General features: G+C 38.7%; 3 protein-coding genes across 3 annotated transcripts; 1 reads left to right on the top strand and 2 right to left on the bottom strand.

Annotated features, from left to right (window-relative positions):
- The first annotated feature begins 2,131 nt into the window (after positions 1-2,131).
- LOC130995666 (uncharacterized) lies at positions 2,132-6,545 on the top strand. Its single transcript, XM_057921038.1, has 10 exons — positions 2,132-2,697; positions 3,085-3,257; positions 3,445-3,603; positions 3,915-4,064; positions 4,320-4,463; positions 5,090-5,246; positions 5,596-5,768; positions 5,852-5,907; positions 6,060-6,162; positions 6,232-6,545. Exons 1-10 carry the CDS (start codon positions 2,505-2,507, stop codon positions 6,319-6,321), a joined length of 1,398 nt encoding a protein of 465 aa, XP_057777021.1. The 5' UTR covers positions 2,132-2,504; the 3' UTR covers positions 6,322-6,545.
- A 694-nt stretch (positions 6,546-7,239) lies between these two features.
- LOC130993915 (uncharacterized) lies at positions 7,240-8,196 on the bottom strand. Its single transcript, XM_057918951.1, has one exon. It carries the CDS (start codon positions 8,194-8,196, stop codon positions 7,240-7,242), a length of 957 nt encoding a protein of 318 aa, XP_057774934.1.
- A 7,928-nt stretch (positions 8,197-16,124) lies between these two features.
- On the bottom strand, positions 16,125-17,384 carry LOC130993914 (uncharacterized). Its single transcript, XM_057918950.1, has 2 exons — positions 16,729-17,384; positions 16,125-16,272 (listed from the first exon to the last, which is right to left on the bottom strand). The coding sequence occupies exons 1-2, from the start codon at positions 17,382-17,384 to the stop codon at positions 16,125-16,127; spliced, it is 804 nt and encodes a 267-aa protein (XP_057774933.1).
- Between the last annotated feature and the right edge of the window lie 1,271 nt (positions 17,385-18,655).

The raw sequence follows: 18,655 nt of genomic DNA, 5'->3' as shown, positions 1-18,655 counted from the left end.
TTCAAAACGTGGTTCCCACTTTTTGGTGAACATCTCTTTCCGGTCTTCTTGTCATTCTTGATCCAGTCTCGTTAGCATGAAATCAATGTCTCCAACCAGCAATAGAGACAGCTAGCTCTGTGTATTCATAATTTTTATCCAAAATTATTGTATATGTATAACCCTAATATTCAATTTATGTAAAGTTGATTTTGCTTTGTTTTTCTTCTCTCACGCAATAGAGACAGCTCTGGGTATTCATAATATTGAGGTGGCTGCTTTCAGCAATAAACACAAGTTTGAAATTAAACACAACTCTCGACCCTAGCTAACCAAGATAGTTGAAATAAACATCGCATTCGGAAATGTAGAGTTTGCATTAGTTAATATATTTGAAATTAACATATATCTACAACAAATTAACATCATGTCAATGTTCTCCGATTTTGACCAGCTCTTTTTATTTTTAATATCTATTGGAAACGATATCTACAAATTATATTTAATTTAATTCATTTTATAAATTTGGTGTGATCTTTAAAACATTGTAATTATGTAACTATATATCTTTTAAGTTGTTGCAGGATTAACACATTTAAATACCGACGTTTGCTTTGATGGAAAATGAGAGAAAATATATATATATATATATTCACATTTTCCCACTATTTTCACATGTTTACTATTATAGAAAATTTTCTTCGGACATAGTGAAATATTTTCTAGAACGGTTATTTTTCACTCATTTTCTCATTATGGGTAGTGGTGTGAAAATATTTTTCAATATTTTCTCATTTTTTTTATCTCTAATAAACATATGATGAAAAAAAAAAAAGATAATATTTTTCAACTTTTTTCATTTTCTAATGAAAATTTTATAAACAAAACAAACGCACAGAAAAACTAAGGGTCTTGTAGTCGGATTTTGGCGACACTGGCTCTTGCGACGTATACTATGTTAGCTTTTCAGTGATCATAAAAATTTCAGGGGTGATGGTTTTCTAATAAATTAAATTAGAAGAGGATGATATAATTGCAATATTTCAAAAATCTATAATATATTAGAAAGACAGTTTTTTAATTTGAAATTATTTTTAAATTCTTTCAAAATAATGGCTTATAATATGTAAACAGAGATTAGATTAAATTAATTTATTTAAAATATATTTAATTATTAACATAATTGGTCGATTATTATGTGAAGCAAAACTATTCTTCTTCATTTTTTGTATAATTCATTTTTTCTCTCAAAATCATGTTATTTCGTTTAATTAGAAAATTAGATGCAGTATGCATCTTTAAATTAGTGACACAAGATTTAATTTAATATATGATATAAAAAATTTAAAATAAATAAGATATAAACATTAAAACTTCGAAACAAATCATATATATATATATATATAGGGGAGTGTTCCAATGAGATTCCCTATATATATGTGGTGAGATTTTAGATTAATTTGTGGGTGTTGATTTCATGTATATTTACCTATATATGCAATTTATGCATGTACTTTCTAGTTTTTCTATTTCTTGATGTTTAATTATTAATTTTTTAAAATAGAAAAAAAAACTAAAGAATATAAACATATTTGAGAGATGAAGATAGTCCGAAGGTTAAGAAAAAAGGAATTGGCTGCCTATCAAAACTTTAGAGTTGAGACCTAGAGCTTTGAGTTAGGACAAAAATACTCTTTTCATTTTAATTTATCGTACCCTCAAATTCAAAATTCTGGATCCATTACCGACGGTGTCATGTATAAGCTAGTAAGCTACAATGTTGATAGAGTTTATTTTTCATTTACAATTTTTTATGTTCGCTATGAATACATATGGCTCACACAAGTAAGATTTCCACGTCGTTAATAAATTAAAAATCTTGATTGAATGATTTGTTACTAGTGTGTACATTTTAGATTAATGGTATTAAACACCTTTATAAAAGTGAAAGACGAGGATACGAGTGTGAGTCTCTGCATCCTTATGGAGTACTACTAAAATTGAATGTTTTGAAATGAAATAAGATAGTTTTAAATGCAAATAGAAGAGCTGATGAAATACCTTGAATCGTTTCTGAGGGAAATAAGCCCACTGGGCCTCTTTAGAACATGAACAATGGCCCTTTTTTTAAAACTTGGGAAAGGAGAATAGTGATACATTGGGATTCAGTGAGTAGTGATGCGTAAGATGACAGCAGGTATGTCTTATGAGAAAGAAAAGAACGTCTAAAGTTGACTTGATTATTTACATTTGTCCATAAAAATATTTGAGTTGATTGATTTTACTAGTGTTTTCATTGAGTAAAACAAAGTGTAATCGAACTCAATAAATTTGCCGGCGAACTTGAAGTTTTAAATCTTGATTGAGGAATTCTGTGTGAATTAATCGATTCGAACAAACTCACCCATGAAAGGAATGGAGGGAGAAAAGTTATCCCTTTTTTAGTACTAATAATTTAGTAAAGGAAGTGGGGATATGATGATATGAAGAAGCGTTGACAAAACAAGTTTGAGAGCTTAGCTGAGATGGAAGAAATAGTAATACTACACGATGCCTTGATTGTAACCATGGATTCACAGAATCGCGTGTTCCGAAACGGTGCCGTTGCTGTGCGGGGCGACACCATTGTAGCTCTTGGTCACTCGCAGGATATTATTTCCCAATTCTCATCTCTTTCGCCTCAACTCATCGACCTCTGCGGCCGCTTTTTGCTGCCAGGTTCAATTCTTCTTTTTCTCTTTATAAATTTATATTTTCTACCATCGTTTCACAATAAAAGCGTTCGTCTTTCTATTCGCTTCTCACAGTCACTTGAAGAGAAATTTCAAATTTGTAAATTTGATGCTTACTCTCAAGAAAGTGCCAGTTAATTTTAATTTTTTAAAGATACATTTTAAATGAAAAAAAAAATGATATGATTCTGCTAAAACCAGACTGACATTTGATGGCGAATGGGATATTTCCCCCCTGCAATAGAGAAGTATGTTGCTTAGATTATTAGAACTGTTAAGGATATAGATAGGTAGAGCAATGTTTGGCTTCTTGTTTTGGTGTGTGTGTGTGTTTGTGTTCATTTAATGATTAGAAATGTGTTGGTTTACTTAGGGTTGATAAACACACATGTTCACACCTCACAGCAACTAGCTAGAGGGATAGCTGATGATGTTGACTTGCTAACATGGCTTCACGACCGCATTTGGCCGTATGAGTCCAACATGACAGAGGAGGATTCTTACATTTCCACTTTACTCTGCGGGATTGAGCTAATTCACTCGGGTGTAAGCGCTGCAGTTTTTTATGACATACCATATGCATCAATGGGAGTAGTAGAATCTTAAATGGTGTGCTAGCTAGCTTTACATGGAAAGATTAAAGGCCTCAAATCTATTGAATAAAGACCTTTGTCTCTTTTAGTCTTTTATATAGTGTTTGTAATATCAACGAGATGATGCGTTGATGTAATAGGTCACGTGCTTCGCTGAGGCCGGTGGGCAGCATGTCTCCGGGATGGCTAGAGCCGTTGAACTTCTGGGAATACGTGCATGTCTAACCCAGTCGGTGATGGATGATGGGGACGGACTGCCGGCATCATGGGCCACAAGGACTGCTGAGCAGTGCATTCAGGTTGCTGCCTTTTCTACATTGCAATTAATATTTTTGAGCCTAGCTATTCACTTTGAAACATTATGCAATACTCTGGTTGATCGGATTATATATGGATGCTAGCATAAATGTGAACATTAATTTGTTTGAAGATCCTTTTTTGTTGAAATGCAAATTCAAACCAGCGTGCTTTAGTATACTCCAATATGCCTTGAAGCTTTAGTAAACTCTACAAATGTGCCTTGCTAATCCAAACAACACTTTTAAGGCTGTAACACAAAAGATTTAGGTGCCAGTGTAACATGTGATTGTATCTTGTGTCGAGGGCACAGTCGCAGAGGGATCTACACAAGAAACACCATAACACTGCTGATGGACGCATCAGAATATGGTTTGGGATAAGGCAAATTATGAATTCAACAGACCGTCTACTTACAGATACAAGGGATGCAGCTAAAGAACTGAATACCGGAATTCATATGGTGAGATCACTAAGCATTCTCTCTGTACATGTTTCTTATTCCCTCTTCTTCTTCTTCAACATGGTTCTTTTCAGCCCCTGCAAAGGTTCTAATGATGGACAAGACAAAGAAAAGATCTTTAGTGATATATGTAGAAGCATGCTCAGAAGTAAAATGCCAAACTTTACAAGCAAATTAAGTCGGATCGTGTTCTACACATACTTGAAATTCTGTCCTTGGTGATGTTTAATTTTGATTGATATTTCCAAAACATAGCATGTGGCAGAGATACTTTATGAGAACCAACTTGTGGTGAAAAGAAAAGGAGTTGATCATGGAACTGTATCATATCTCGAGAAAATCAAGCTACTCCAGAGTAATTTACTAGCAGCTCATACAGTTTGGGTCGATGAACACGAGGTATGATTTTATGTTTTAAGCCATTTTCATGCAGCCTTCGAAAAGATCAACTATCTGATTATGACTGAAAAATCATTTATGATCCAAGCATTCTCTTATCTTCGTCGTTTAATTTTCTGAGGTATTATTTGTACTCAAAAGTTCACAGAAATGGTCTCTGTAGCTCTAGTGATACAAGTTTGATTTTTGGTTCTCTCCGCGAGTCCGCAGTTTGTAGCGAATTACTGAATTCATAATGAAAGTAGGTGAACCTTGAGACCAAGACCTTGCTATATTCATAGGAAAATGTTCATTCCTGAGTAGAAGCTCACCTAGTTGATTCCTACTTACTTTTTGTTACTTCCTCGTTATCTCTTTTTAATCATGTGATTTCCATGGTTCGATGATGATTGTGCTTAACTCTCTCTTTACATGAGATTTATTGCATTGATACGAGTTACATCGCTTAGTAGCTAACATTTGTCCTGTTTTTATAAGTTATAAAAAGATCATTTGCTCTTCTGCTATGGTATTTTAGTGCATAAGCACCTTATTGTTGGTATACTGTATACACAATACATGATAAGCTCTATCTTCTTTATATTGCTGAAATTTTTTGAGTAGCTACTTAATACATGCATTCTCAGGTTGGTTTGCTTTCAAAAGCAGGGGTAAAAGTATCCCATTGTCCTGCTGCTGCAATGCGTATGCTTGGATTTGCACCGATCAAAGAAATGATTGATGCAGGTGTCTGTGTCTCTTTAGGAACTGATGGCGCACCATCAAATAATAGGATGAGCATTGGTACCTAGCATTCTCTCGTCTTACCAAATTTTTCTTGATGATTATTTGTATCTATAAAACTTTATTTTGAAGATAATTATATTAAGTCTCTAATTTCAGCAACCTATGCACCTATGGCCTAGTAAATTGTGTTATGGCTCCTTGGAATCTAGTGTATAGAAGATTTTTTTTACAAAGCACCCTTTTCTGATTTTCTGGCATTTTCAACTTTTCTTGATGTTATGTTACCGTACTTCAGAGTGGTGTTTCCTTGCCTGCCTTAAGCCAGTATTCAATTTTGAAGTATGCAAAATTATCTTTACTTTTGTCACAATAACTATTGTAAGTATTTCATGTACTTGTTTGTTAGTTGATGAGATGTACCTAGCTTCTCTGATCAACAAAGGGCGAGAAGTTTTTCGAAAAGGAACGACAGATCCTACTGCTCTTCCTGCAGAAACTGTTCTTGAAATGGCAACAATAAATGGTGCAAAATCAGTCCTGTGGAGCAACGAGATAGGATCAATTGAGATTGGAAAAAAAGTATGTCAACTCTTGCATTTACTCTTAGCTAATGATAATTTAAGCTCTGGATGAAGATGAATGTTATATGTCTTATTCTGCAGGCTGACATGATTGTGGTGAATCCTTCTTCTTGGTCAATGATGCCTGTTCATGATTGGTATGACTTATTCCAGTGAAAGATTCTATAGAATCCCTGATTATTGAGCTCATAAATCTCAGTCTACAAAAAATTCGAACTGGAAAAGTATGAAATAAAGGTTCAGATATACAAGGTTGAGTATTATTACTGATTTGCAGACTACTTTGCAGCATTTCCAGCCTTGTGTATTGCATGAGAAGTGAAAACATTAGCTCTGTTATGTGCAACGGTCGGTGGATCATGGTGGACAAGAAGATTCTGACTCTAAACGAGGTACGTCTCAAACTGACTATAGCCGTGGGCACAACTTAACATGCTTAAAGAGGTGGTGGTGATGGACAGGAACAAGTTGTAGAAATGGCTATGAAGGCCTCTGCTGATGTTTTGAAGAGAGCTGGCATTCGGATTCCCACCAGAATGAACTTTCTCTGACATTGTTTCCTTTCCCTTACCTTCCATCCAAACCAATGCTTCAGGGAATTATCATATTTCCATGATTCAATCCACTTTTCAAAGATCACATTGTTTGAAATTCCTCAATTAAAACTTCTTTTTTGGTTGTGAAGGAACTCTTTTGATTGGACTGTTTTATGTGGATCATACAAAATTCTGTGAACATTTTGGAAAAATTATTATGTGCCATTCATATTCAAATATGTTCCCTTTCTCACTGTATCACCATCTTTTTGAACCCAGGACCTCACACACAGGAGGCCTCACTGTTCACCATCTTAATATATAGAGAAAAGGTTGAGATTTGATAAGAATGTTATATTTTGAGAAATTAGAATAAGGAATAAATTAATAAAATTCATGAATAAATTGTTTGTAATACATCAATAATTATATTTAGTTAATACATCTTTAACATTAAGTAACAACCAATCATTTTAAAAAACAGTTCATTGAATGAACTCATGACTAAATTTGAATCTAGTTCAAATTTTTTATTTTTTTGAATTATCGGTTTTTACTTGAATTCATCAGGTTTCCAATTCTTGTAGAGGCACAATATTACCAATTATTCAATTTTTCATAATTGTACCAATTCCAGTTCTTTTTCGAGAATATCCATCTAGTATGAAAAAAAAATTGAAATGGCAGATGCAACAAGTAGTTTTATTTTGTTTTTAATTAAGGAGTGTTTTTTATTTAGTCTCTCTGCCCACATCATGTTTGTGTTACACTCGTTAAAAGAGCTATGCTGCATCTCAATAGCAAATCAAGAATCCACCAATTTAATCACGATTCATTAAACCATCAGAGAAAAGAGGTTCCAAAAAATATCTGTTGTTTACAAGCCAAATCTAAAGCGGCACAAACAAACGAGAAAAGATGAGTGAGAAGCACCTAATTCTCTCTACATGGCAATGGCGTGGCCTTCTTCTTCTTCTTCCTCAACCTATCACACACGAACGCTTTCTCCAGCATCTCAACGCGGTGAGTCAACGCGTTCAGCATCCTCGTCTGCGTCTCACTCCTCTCAAACAACCCACTCATCATCCTCATCATCTTCTCGTTCTCTTTCATCATCTGCTCCAACAACTCTCGCTCCGTCTTACCATTTCCCTCATCCTTCTCCTTCTCCCTCCCATCACTCCACTTTTCAAAATCATGATTTTCAGCACCACCATTTGCTTCACTTACCTTCACCTCACAATCAACCCCAACGTCCACAATCCCAACTTCATCTTCGCCCCCCTCCACTTCCATACCCCTCGAATCCTCCAAATCCACAGTAGGTACACAATTCTCCTCGGTAACCCTAGCTTCATTCTCCAGATCAACAATTTCGCCCTTCTCCTCCGCATCCAAATCAGCGGCGACGATGGCGTCGATCCTCTCTTGTAAAGCGATCGCCTTACGAATCACAGCCTTCCGGCACCCCCTGACCCCGAAATCCACGCCGCAGATCGAATCAAGCTTGAGCAACAGGGCCATCAGACTCTCGTTCATCCTCAACCGCTCCTTGGCATCCCTCTTCACCAGTTCGACAACTTCGCCTCTCTTCAGCCTCGCCTCGATTTCATCCACCTCGATTTTGATATCCTTGATCTTCCTCAGACTCTTCCTGACCAAAAAGCCCCTGAAAACCTTCTGAATCTTCACGGCCGACCCCGTCCGGTCTAATCGCTCGGATCCTACAAATTGAACGGGAATCCGAACAACTCTCGGGCCTGAGGCCCTCTCCGCCGGCCGGTGATCCTCGTGGTAAACGGGTACGCCGCGAACGGAAGGGGGAAATGGACGGTAAGTCGGGTCGGGTTGCTGGTACCAGCGGTTGGTTGGGAAGAACGGACTATCCATCTCCGATATTCAAACACGGGAAATGCGAGTGATTTTGAACGCCGAAATCTTTAAATTGTTTAAATTGATGTTTGCTGATGACAGAATTGGTTGAATGCGGATGATTTATAGGAAAAGGCGGGGAGGGAAGAAACAGAATATGGGAATTTGAAATTTCTGGAAGGTTCGGGAGATATTTTTCGGGGTATTTTGGTCAATTCAAACGCCCAACGGATTTATTCTGGATGCTTGTGGAGGCTTCTGTTGCTTCAGATATTATCGAAGGTTTTACAGTAGACTTTCTTAAAAATTGTGGATTTGCATCCTCAAAAAAATAAAAATAAAAATAAAAATAAAAATTGCGGATTTGCTCAAATAAATATAAAATTATATCTATCCGTTGCCTCTATATGAATATGATTATATTTATATCCACGTTAAACATAATCTTCTGAGAGGCAAAAAAATTTATGCCCATTTTGTTATGTCAAAAATTAAAAATATCAATTTATTATAAAATTTTGATTATACGCTCAAAATATCTAAATTACCTTTCATATCTAAATCAATGTACTTGCAAGTAAAAAATAGTCAATTGTTGAAATCCAAGAAGCAAACATGTATTGCTAGATCGACCATGGAATCAGAATTCATAGCTTTGGATAAAGCTGGTGAAGAAGCCGAGTGGCTTAAAAATTTCCTCGAGGATATTCCATGTTGGTCGAAACCTGTGTCGTCCGTGATAATTCATTGTGATAGTCAAGCTGCTATCGGACGAGCACAAAATCATTTGTATAACGGTAAGTCGAGACATATTCGTCGACGTCATAATACCGTGAGACATTTGATCGCTAGTGGAGTTATCTCAATTGATTATATAAGATCAATTGATAACATAGCGGATCCTTTGACAAAAAGTATCCATCGAGATCAGATGTATAAACTGTTAGGGGGAATGGGTTTGAAGTCCACAAATTAAGGATAATCATAGTGGCAACCCAACCATGATGACTGGAGGATCCCAAGAACTTGGTTCAATGGGACAACTAAGTTATGAAAATCCGTGTGTTGAACACTCGAATTGCCTATTCCTTGTAGAACAGTGAGTGTTCGGAAACCTGCACGTGGTGAGGTTAAGTCTTTGACTTTTAATGACTCTAGAACTCCTCGAAGAGGACAAGTATAGCAGGATACTTGAGTTAAGAGTTACCTATGTAAGTGTGAAGTGGGGCCGCTTCGATTGAAACACTTATGAATCCAAAGAGGTGTTCCAAGGCCAGTAATGGACACAAACGTGAGAACGAATAAGGATTGAAGCAATATTGTGTCAATATTGTTGACTCAGTATACACCGAGGAGGACTAGTTCAAGGAACACAATCCACTAGGCCGCCGGTATACTCGATAATATTGACTATGGCAGGTTCAAAGCCACAAGCTACCTTTCCAAATGCAATGTTGTATCTTAAGAGGACTGAGCTAAGTGTTTGCATACTTTCGCATACTGTTTTCTCACTCATGTGGGGGATTGTTGGAAATATGGCTTTAAGCTATATCTGGAAATTATTATTTAATTAAATATTTATTATTTAATTAAAATAATGATTGTATGTTAATCTACATCTCGAGTAGATCAACGTGATATACTTGAAGTCTCAAAACCGATTTCCGATGAGTGAGATATTGTATGTCAAAGTTTGGATGTTGAAGAGGAAAAATAACATTTGTTATGTTATCCCACATTGGAAAACATAGAGATGTTTTTCATGTATAAGAATAGCAAAGCACATGGAGTTAATAAATTGACTTGTGGGCTTGCTAGTGGGCTTGATCTAAGTACTAGCCTCGCGCGCACACACACACGCGCGCCGCCGCCGACGACGATCGATCGGACGGACGACGACGTCGCCGCCGCCGCCGCCGGACGGGCGGGTCGGGTACGGGCCGCGGCCAAGGACTTGGATCTTGGCAATTGGTGCTTTGGGGTGGTGTTTGGGGCCCAAACTATTTTTTGGACCAACTCCATTGGGCTTTTATTTTTTGGCCCAACAAAATTATTTTATTGGCCCAACAGGATTTAATTCCCAAGCCCATCACCAGCCCACCAGCAACAGTTGTCAGCAGCAGCAGCAGCAGAAGCTGGAAACAGAAGCACGCCATTACGACTTTTGCATGGCAACTTCAGCACGCCAGTACGACTTCTGCGCCCACCGGCCAAACTCTTCAACCTTCCAGCCGTAGGAGTGGAATTCAATGAATTGAATTCATACTCACCACATGCCTATAAATAGGCCTATGGAGAGCATGCAGAAGAACGACGAAAAATCCTGCATTCTGCCATTTACAAACCACTCTCCCCGCAAACACTTGTGCTCAGTTCTTCATCCTTTTTAGTTCGCCGGAGCTCGCCGGATTGTGGTGCTACATCCGACGAGACGTAGTCGTTTTACCTTTGGGGAAGATACGCCAAACCGAAGAGCACTACCGGGGCGATAATCTTCTTGCGGGAAGAGATTTATCTCGACTCGACTTAGTTTATACGTATTATTTATTTATACAGTGTATTACAATTGTATCTTATTATTTGAGTTGTAATTTCTCAAATTATTTACTTTGTAATATTTTCAATTATTTTGAGTCGTAATTTCTCAAAATAAATATTTTGTAATATCTCGTTCGTGTACCCGGTTCTAACAATCGCAAGAAGATTATTTCTCTGCCGTTGATACACGTTCGAGAAATGGCTCACACCGACGTCAACATGGACGGCTCCACCACCTCTGCAACCATCGGTTCAACCACGTCGTCACTATTTTCTTCGTTTGCATCAACGGGGGCTTCATCGTCAACCATGGCCCCATTGCAAACATCAAGAACTATTGGTCTTGCCGAGAAACCATCAACGTTCTCGGGCAAGAATTTCAAATATTGGCAAGAGAAGATGCTATTCTACCTCACAACCGTGGGGTTTGCCGGATTCCTAATGGAGGATAAACCTCCAACCCCGAGTGAAGGGGAAGGGGAGACAAGCCAAGAAATTCGTGCCGGATATTTGAACTGGTGCCGCGGCGATTACTTGTGCCGTAACACCGTTCTCATGTCTCTGGACGAAAGGCTCTACCGTGTTTTCAAGGTTCATGAAACCGCGAAACAATTGTGGGAGGCCCTTGATCTAAAGTATCAAGTGGACAAAGCGAATACTACCAAGTATGTCGTTGCCAAATGGTTGGAATATAAAATGGTCGACTCCCGACCATTGATGGACCAAGTGGAAGAATTCCAAAATCTTTCACATGAGGTTCAAGCCGAAGGGATGCCCTTGGCGGATGCATTGCTCGTTGCAATCATCATAGAGAAATTACCTCCTAGTTGGAGGAAATTTCAAAACCTTTTGAAGCATGAGCGCTCGGAGATGTCCGTGCCGATATTGTTATCCAAGCTTCAAATGGAGGATCACGTGAGAAGTCGTGATCAAAAGGGCAAAGCGCCGATGGATGCAAAGGCCAATCTCACCGAGAACGGCGGTCCTTCCAACAAGCGTGGCCGCCCTAACCCCAACAACAAGGGCAAAGGGAAGTTAGGTGGAGGACAACCATCAAAGTTTGATGGTGTGTGTTTCAATTGTGACAAAAAAGGTCACATGGCTAAAGACTGCCGCAAGCCAAAGCGGAAGAAGGCAAAGAGCAACGTGAACAACGTCGAGAAGGACTTCGACGATTGGAACCACGATGACTTTGCTGCCATGATCTCCGAGGTGAATCATGTGGATAATCCTAACGCTTGGTTCGTGGACACCGGCGCTACCGTCCATATATGCATAAATCGTGAGTTGTTCCACAACTACAAAGAAGTGGAAAACAAAACGATAATGGAGGCTAGCGAGCGGACATCCCAAGTCCTTGGCATGGGAGATGTGATTCTTCAACTCACGTCGGGCGTGGAGATCACATTAAAAGACGTATTACACGTTCCAACTGTCCGAAAGAATTTAATTTCGGGCTTTAGGCTTACGAATAAGGATTTTGAATTGTTTTTCAAATCCGACTATGTTGTAATACGCAAGTGGGGAAAGTTCCTAGGGAAAGGCTATGCCTCCGAAGGACTTTTCAAACTTGGTGTAAGAGCTTGTAAGCCTGCCAAGGCTAAGATCAATAAAGATGCATCAACCTCTTCTGCTTACTTGATTGAGTGTTCAGATTTATGGCATTGTAGACTTGGACATGTTAATCTAAATGCTATAAAGAGATTAGTAAAAATGAATTTACTAAAAGTTGATGAATACAACTCACAAGAAAAATGTGAAGTTTGTGTTGAAGCCAAAATGGCTAAGTTACCGTTTAAATCGGTAGAGAGGAGCACTCAACCTTTGGAACTTATTCACACCGATGTTTGTGATTTAAAGTTCGTGCAAACTAGAGGTGGCAAGAAGTACTTTATCACCTTTATAGACGATTGCACAAAGTATTGTTACCTTTACTTATTGAAAAGTAAAGATGAGGCTATTGAAGCTTTTAGAAACTTCAAAAATGAAGCCGAGAATCAACTTGGATGTCGAATTAAGATGGTTCGAAGTGATAGAGGTGGAGAGTATGTAGCTCCGTTTGCTGAATTATGCAACGAAAGTGGTATAATCCATCAAACGACGGCTCCTTATTCACCACAATCTAACGGCGTTGCTGAACGCAAGAATCGAACTCTTAAGGAGATGATGAATGCCTTGTTGATTAGTTCAGGATTACCCCAGAACATGTGGGGGGAAGCTGTCTTAACGGCCAACTATATCTTGAACAAGATTCCACTCAAAGGGAAAGAAGTAACTCCCTATGAGCTATGGAAAGGAAGGAAACCTTCGTATAAATACCTCAAAGTGTGGGGGTGTTTAGCCAAGGTAGAAGTGCCTTTACCAAAGCAAGTTACAATAGGACCTAAAACGGTGGATTGTATCTTCATTGGTCATGCACTTAATAGCAGTGCCTATCGTTTTATAGTGCACAGATCGGAGATACCTGATATACATGTTGGGACAACGATAGAATCAAGGAATGCTATATTCTTTGAAAATATCTATCCTAACAAGGATAAAGGTACATCGAACTCTAATGATGGAGTTGATGGTGATGCTACAGGTTCTAAACCTATGGAAGTAGCTAGTAATTCTACTCAAGTAGATTATGCCACGGGTTCTAATCATGTACCACCTAATAGGAAAAGACCAAGGTCTAAACCTATGGATGTAGAACCGAGACGTGGGGAACGAGTTAGAAAAGCTAATGTCTATGGACCGGATTATGTTGTCTTGATGCTAGATGGCGAACCGGTGACGATTAAAGAAGCTATGTCTGGCTCAGATGCAGCTCTCTGGAAAGAAGCCATCGATATTGAGATTGATTCCATTATGCAGAATCATACTTGGGTGTTAGTGGATCTACCACCTGGAAGTAAAGCTTTAGGATGCAAATGGATCCTAAAGAAGAAGTACAAATCTGATGGTACTATAGATAAGTACAAAGCCCGACTTGTCGTTCAAGGTTTCAGGCAGAAAGAAGGGTACGATTTCTTCGATACCTATTCACCAGTGACCAGACTAACATCTATTCGGATGCTTCTCGCTATTGCTGCCTTGCACAATCTCGAGATTCACCAAATGGATGTGAAAACTGCGTTCTTGTATGGCGAGTTGGAAGATGAGATATATATGAAGCAACCTGAAGGGTTTGTAGTACCTGGGCAAGAGCACAAAGTATGCAAACTTCAAAGGTCTTTATATGGGTTGAAGCAAGCACCGCTTCAATGGCATTTAAAATTTGACAGTGTAATGTTGTCAAATGGATTCAGAATCAATGAGTGCGATAAATGTGTCTACATTAAGAATTCTAATAACGGATATGTTATTGTTTGTCTTTATGTAGATGACATGCTCATCATGGGAAGTAATTCCCGAGTGATTCAAGAAACCAAAGGCATGCTAAGTAAAAATTTTAGCATGAAAGATATGGGCTTAGCTGATGTTATCCTTGGAATTAAAATTCTAAGAAGACCTGATGGTATTACTATAACACAATCTCACTACGTTGAGAAAGTGTTAAAGAAATTCAACGCTTTTGACAAGCCAATAGCTAAGACACCATGGGAACCTAGTGTGCATTTGAGTGTACACAAGGGAGAACCTGTTGACGCGATAGAATATGCGAAGATTATTGGGAGCTTGTTGTATCTAACAAATTGCACTCGTCCCGATATAGCATGCTCGGTCAACAAGTTGGGCAGCTTTACAGCTAACCCTAGTAATGAACATTGGAAAGCTCTTGAAAGGGTTTTGAGATATTTGAAATATACTCAAAACTATGCGATTCATTATACTAGGGAACCCTCTGTACTTGAAGGGTACTGTGATGCAAATTGGATATCTGATGCCAAAGACTCGTTTTCAACGAGCGGTTATGTATTCACTGTGGGGGGTGGTGCTGTGTCTTGGAAATCCAAGAAGCAAACATGTATTGCTAGATCGACCATGGAATCAGAATTCATAGCTTTGGATAAAGCTGGTGAAGAAGCCGAGTGGCTTAAAAATTTCCTCGAGGATATTCCATGTTGGTCGAAACCTGTGTCGTCCGTGATAATTCATTGTGATAGTCAAGCTGCTATCGGACGAGCACAAAATCATTTGTATAACGGTAAGTCGAGACATATTCGTCGACGTCATAATACCGTGAGACATTTGATCGCTAGTGGAGTTATCTCAATTGATTATATAAGATCAATTGATAACATAGCGGATCCTTTGACAAAAAGTATCCATCGAGATCAGATGTATAAACTGTTAGGGGGAATGGGTTTGAAGTCCACAAATTAAGGATAATCATAGTGGCAACCCAACCATGATGACTGGAGGATCCCAAGAACTTGGTTCAATGGGACAACTAAGTTATGAAAATCCGTGTGTTGAACACTCGAATTGCCTATTCCTTGTAGAACAGTGAGTGTTCGGAAACCTGCACGTGGTGAGGTTAAGTCTTTGACTTTTAATGACTCTAGAACTCCTCGAAGAGGACAAGTATAGCAGGATACTTGAGTTAAGAGTTACCTATGTAAGTGTGAAGTGGGGCCGCTTCGATTGAAACACTTATGAATCCAAAGAGGTGTTCCAAGGCCAGTAATGGACACAAACGTGAGAACGAATAAGGATTGAAGCAATATTGTGTCAATATTGTTGACTCAGTATACACCGAGGAGGACTAGTTCAAGGAACACAATCCACTAGGCCGCCGGTATACTCGATAATATTGACTATGGCAGGTTCAAAGCCACAAGCTACCTTTCCAAATGCAATGTTGTATCTTAAGAGGACTGAGCTAAGTGTTTGCATACTTTCGCATACTGTTTTCTCACTCATGTGGGGGATTGTTGGAAATATGGCTTTAAGCTATATCTGGAAATTATTATTTAATTAAATATTTATTATTTAATTAAAATAATGATTGTATGTTAATCTACATCTCGAGTAGATCAACGTGATATACTTGAAGTCTCAAAACCGATTTCCGATGAGTGAGATATTGTATGTCAAAGTTTGGATGTTGAAGAGGAAAAATAACATTTGTTATGTTATCCCACATTGGAAAACATAGAGATGTTTTTCATGTATAAGAATAGCAAAGCACATGGAGTTAATAAATTGACTTGTGGGCTTGCTAGTGGGCTTGATCTAAGTACTAGCCTCGCGCGCACACACACACGCGCGCCGCCGCCGACGACGATCGATCGGACGGACGACGACGTCGCCGCCGCCGCCGCCGGACGGGCGGGTCGGGTACGGGCCGCGGCCAAGGACTTGGATCTTGGCAATTGGTGCTTTGGGGTGGTGTTTGGGGCCCAAACTATTTTTTGGACCAACTCCATTGGGCTTTTATTTTTTGGCCCAACAAAATTATTTTATTGGCCCAACAGGATTTAATTCCCAAGCCCATCACCAGCCCACCAGCAACAGTTGTCAGCAGCAGCAGCAGAAGCTGGAAACAGAAGCACGCCATTACGACTTTTGCATGGCAACTTCAGCACGCCAGTACGACTTCTGCGCCCACCGGCCAAACTCTTCAACCTTCCAGCCGTAGGAGTGGAATTCAATGAATTGAATTCATACTCACCACATGCCTATAAATAGGCCTATGGAGAGCATGCAGAAGAACGACGAAAAATCCTGCATTCTGCCATTTACAAACCACTCTCCCCGCAAACACTTGTGCTCAGTTCTTCATCCTTTTTAGTTCGCCGGAGCTCGCCGGATTGTGGTGCTACATCCGACGAGACGTAGTCGTTTTACCTTTGGGGAAGATACGCCAAACCGAAGAGCACTACCGGGGCGATAATCTTCTTGCGGGAAGAGATTTATCTCGACTCGACTTAGTTTATACGTATTATTTATTTATACAGTGTATTACAATTGTATCTTATTATTTGAGTTGTAATTTCTCAAATTATTTACTTTGTAATATTTTCAATTATTTTGAGTCGTAATTTCTCAAAATAAATATTTTGTAATATCTCGTTCGTGTACCCGGTTCTAACAACCCCAACGTCCACAATCCCAACTTCATCTTCGCCCCCCTCCACTTCCATACCCCTCGAATCCTCCAAATCCACAGTAGGTACACAATTCTCCTCGGTAACCCTAGCTTCATTCTCCAGATCAACAATTTCGCCCTTCTCCTCCGCATCCAAATCAGCGGCGACGATGGCGTCGATCCTCTCTTGTAAAGCGATCGCCTTACGAATCACAGCCTTCCGGCACCCCCTGACCCCGAAATCCACGCCGCAGATCGAATCAAGCTTGAGCAACAGGGCCATCAGACTCTCGTTCATCCTCAACCGCTCCTTGGCATCCCTCTTCACCAGTTCGACAACTTCGCCTCTCTTCAGCCTCGCCTCGATTTCATCCACCTCGATTTTGATATCCTTGATCTTCCTCAGACTCTTCCTGACCAAAAAGCCCCTGAAAACCTTCTGAATCTTCACGGCCGACCCCGTCCGGTCTAATCGCTCGGATCCTACAAATTGAACGGGAATCCGAACAACTCTCGGGCCTGAGGCCCTCTCCGCCGGCCGGTGATCCTCGTGGTAAACGGGTACGCCGCGAACGGAAGGGGGAAATGGACGGTAAGTCGGGTCGGGTTGCTGGTACCAGCGGTTGGTTGGGAAGAACGGACTATCCATCTCCGATATTCAAACACGGGAAATGCGAGTGATTTTGAACGCCGAAATCTTTAAATTGTTTAAATTGATGTTTGCTGATGACAGAATTGGTTGAATGCGGATGATTTATAGGAAAAGGCGGGGAGGGAAGAAACAGAATATGGGAATTTGAAATTTCTGGAAGGTTCGGGAGATATTTTTCGGGGTATTTTGGTCAATTCAAACGCCCAACGGATTTATTCTGGATGCTTGTGGAGGCTTCTGTTGCTTCAGATATTATCGAAGGTTTTACAGTAGACTTTCTTAAAAATTGTGGATTTGCATCCTCAAAAAAATAAAAATAAAAATAAAAATAAAAATTGCGGATTTGCTCAAATAAATATAAAATTATATCTATCCGTTGCCTCTATATGAATATGATTATATTTATATCCACGTTAAACATAATCTTCTGAGAGGCAAAAAAATTTATGCCCATTTTGTTATGTCAAAAATTAAAAATATCAATTTATTATAAAATTTTGATTATACGCTCAAAATATCTAAATTACCTTTCATATCTAAATCAATGTACTTGCAAGTAAAAAATAGTCAATTGTTGAAAAAGTAGGTTGCCGCCCAGGCGGCAACCGCACTAAGTAGCTTGCCGCCCGGATGACAACCTACTTTTCCGACAGCAAACTACTTTTTCTTATATTTTTTTTAAACATTTGTACTTGTGTCAAAAAAATGTTAGACTTTACACAAAAGTTGATGCAAAGCCATCAACATCCAAGGGCAATTTCGACTCTTTACATTAATTTGGACATATGATCAAGTTTTTATAAAAAGTTGGTATTTTTAATTTTACACTTAACAAAGTGGGCATTTTTTTCCTATTGACATATCTTCTTAATTGCGGATAGTGTATGAATGATTACTTCTATGCTTATTTAGTGGTAACATATAAAAATATTCAAATCCCTCAACCTATATATCAAAACTATCCATTTTTCATACTAATTCCTATCTTCTATACTTATTGCATTATTTTATTATTATTTGTGTACATATGCATGAGAATCTTGAGTCTGCAAAATCAGGCAGTAGTACACAAAAGTAATTCTTTTGACCGAAGTTAATGTTTTGGGTTGGGGTAGATATTTTGTCCTATTATATCTTATTGCGTGAATAATATAGTTTTCTGCGTGAAATTTGTGCAATTGCAAATTTGTAAATTTGATGCTTACTCTCAAGAAAGTGCCAGTCAATTTTAATTTGTTTTTTCATTCTTTTACTTTGGAATTGCTTGT

The sequence above is a fragment of the Salvia miltiorrhiza genome, chromosome 7 (genome assembly GCF_028751815.1).
Source record: "Salvia miltiorrhiza cultivar Shanhuang (shh) chromosome 7, IMPLAD_Smil_shh, whole genome shotgun sequence".
Taxonomy (NCBI): Eukaryota; Viridiplantae; Streptophyta; class Magnoliopsida; order Lamiales; family Lamiaceae; genus Salvia; species Salvia miltiorrhiza.
This window is presented reverse-complemented; position numbering and strand designations above follow the sequence as displayed.

Coding starts and splice junctions, on each gene's coding strand:
- LOC130995666 (XM_057921038.1), top strand. CDS start 2,505: ATGGAAGAAATAGTAATACTACACGATGCCTTGATTGTAACCATGGAT. Junction 4,065..4,319: donor TGAATACCGGAATTCATATG/GTGAGATCACTA, acceptor TCCAAAACATAG/CATGTGGCAGAGATACTTTA. Junction 5,769..5,851: donor CAATTGAGATTGGAAAAAAA/GTATGTCAACTC, acceptor CTTATTCTGCAG/GCTGACATGATTGTGGTGAA.
- LOC130993915 (XM_057918951.1), bottom strand. CDS start 8,196: ATGGATAGTCCGTTCTTCCCAACCAACCGCTGGTACCAGCAACCCGAC.
- LOC130993914 (XM_057918950.1), bottom strand. CDS start 17,384: ATGGATAGTCCGTTCTTCCCAACCAACCGCTGGTACCAGCAACCCGAC. Junction 16,273..16,728: donor GTTGGGGTTGTTAGAACCGG/GTACACGAACGA, acceptor TACGGCTGGAAG/GTTGAAGAGTTTGGCCGGTG.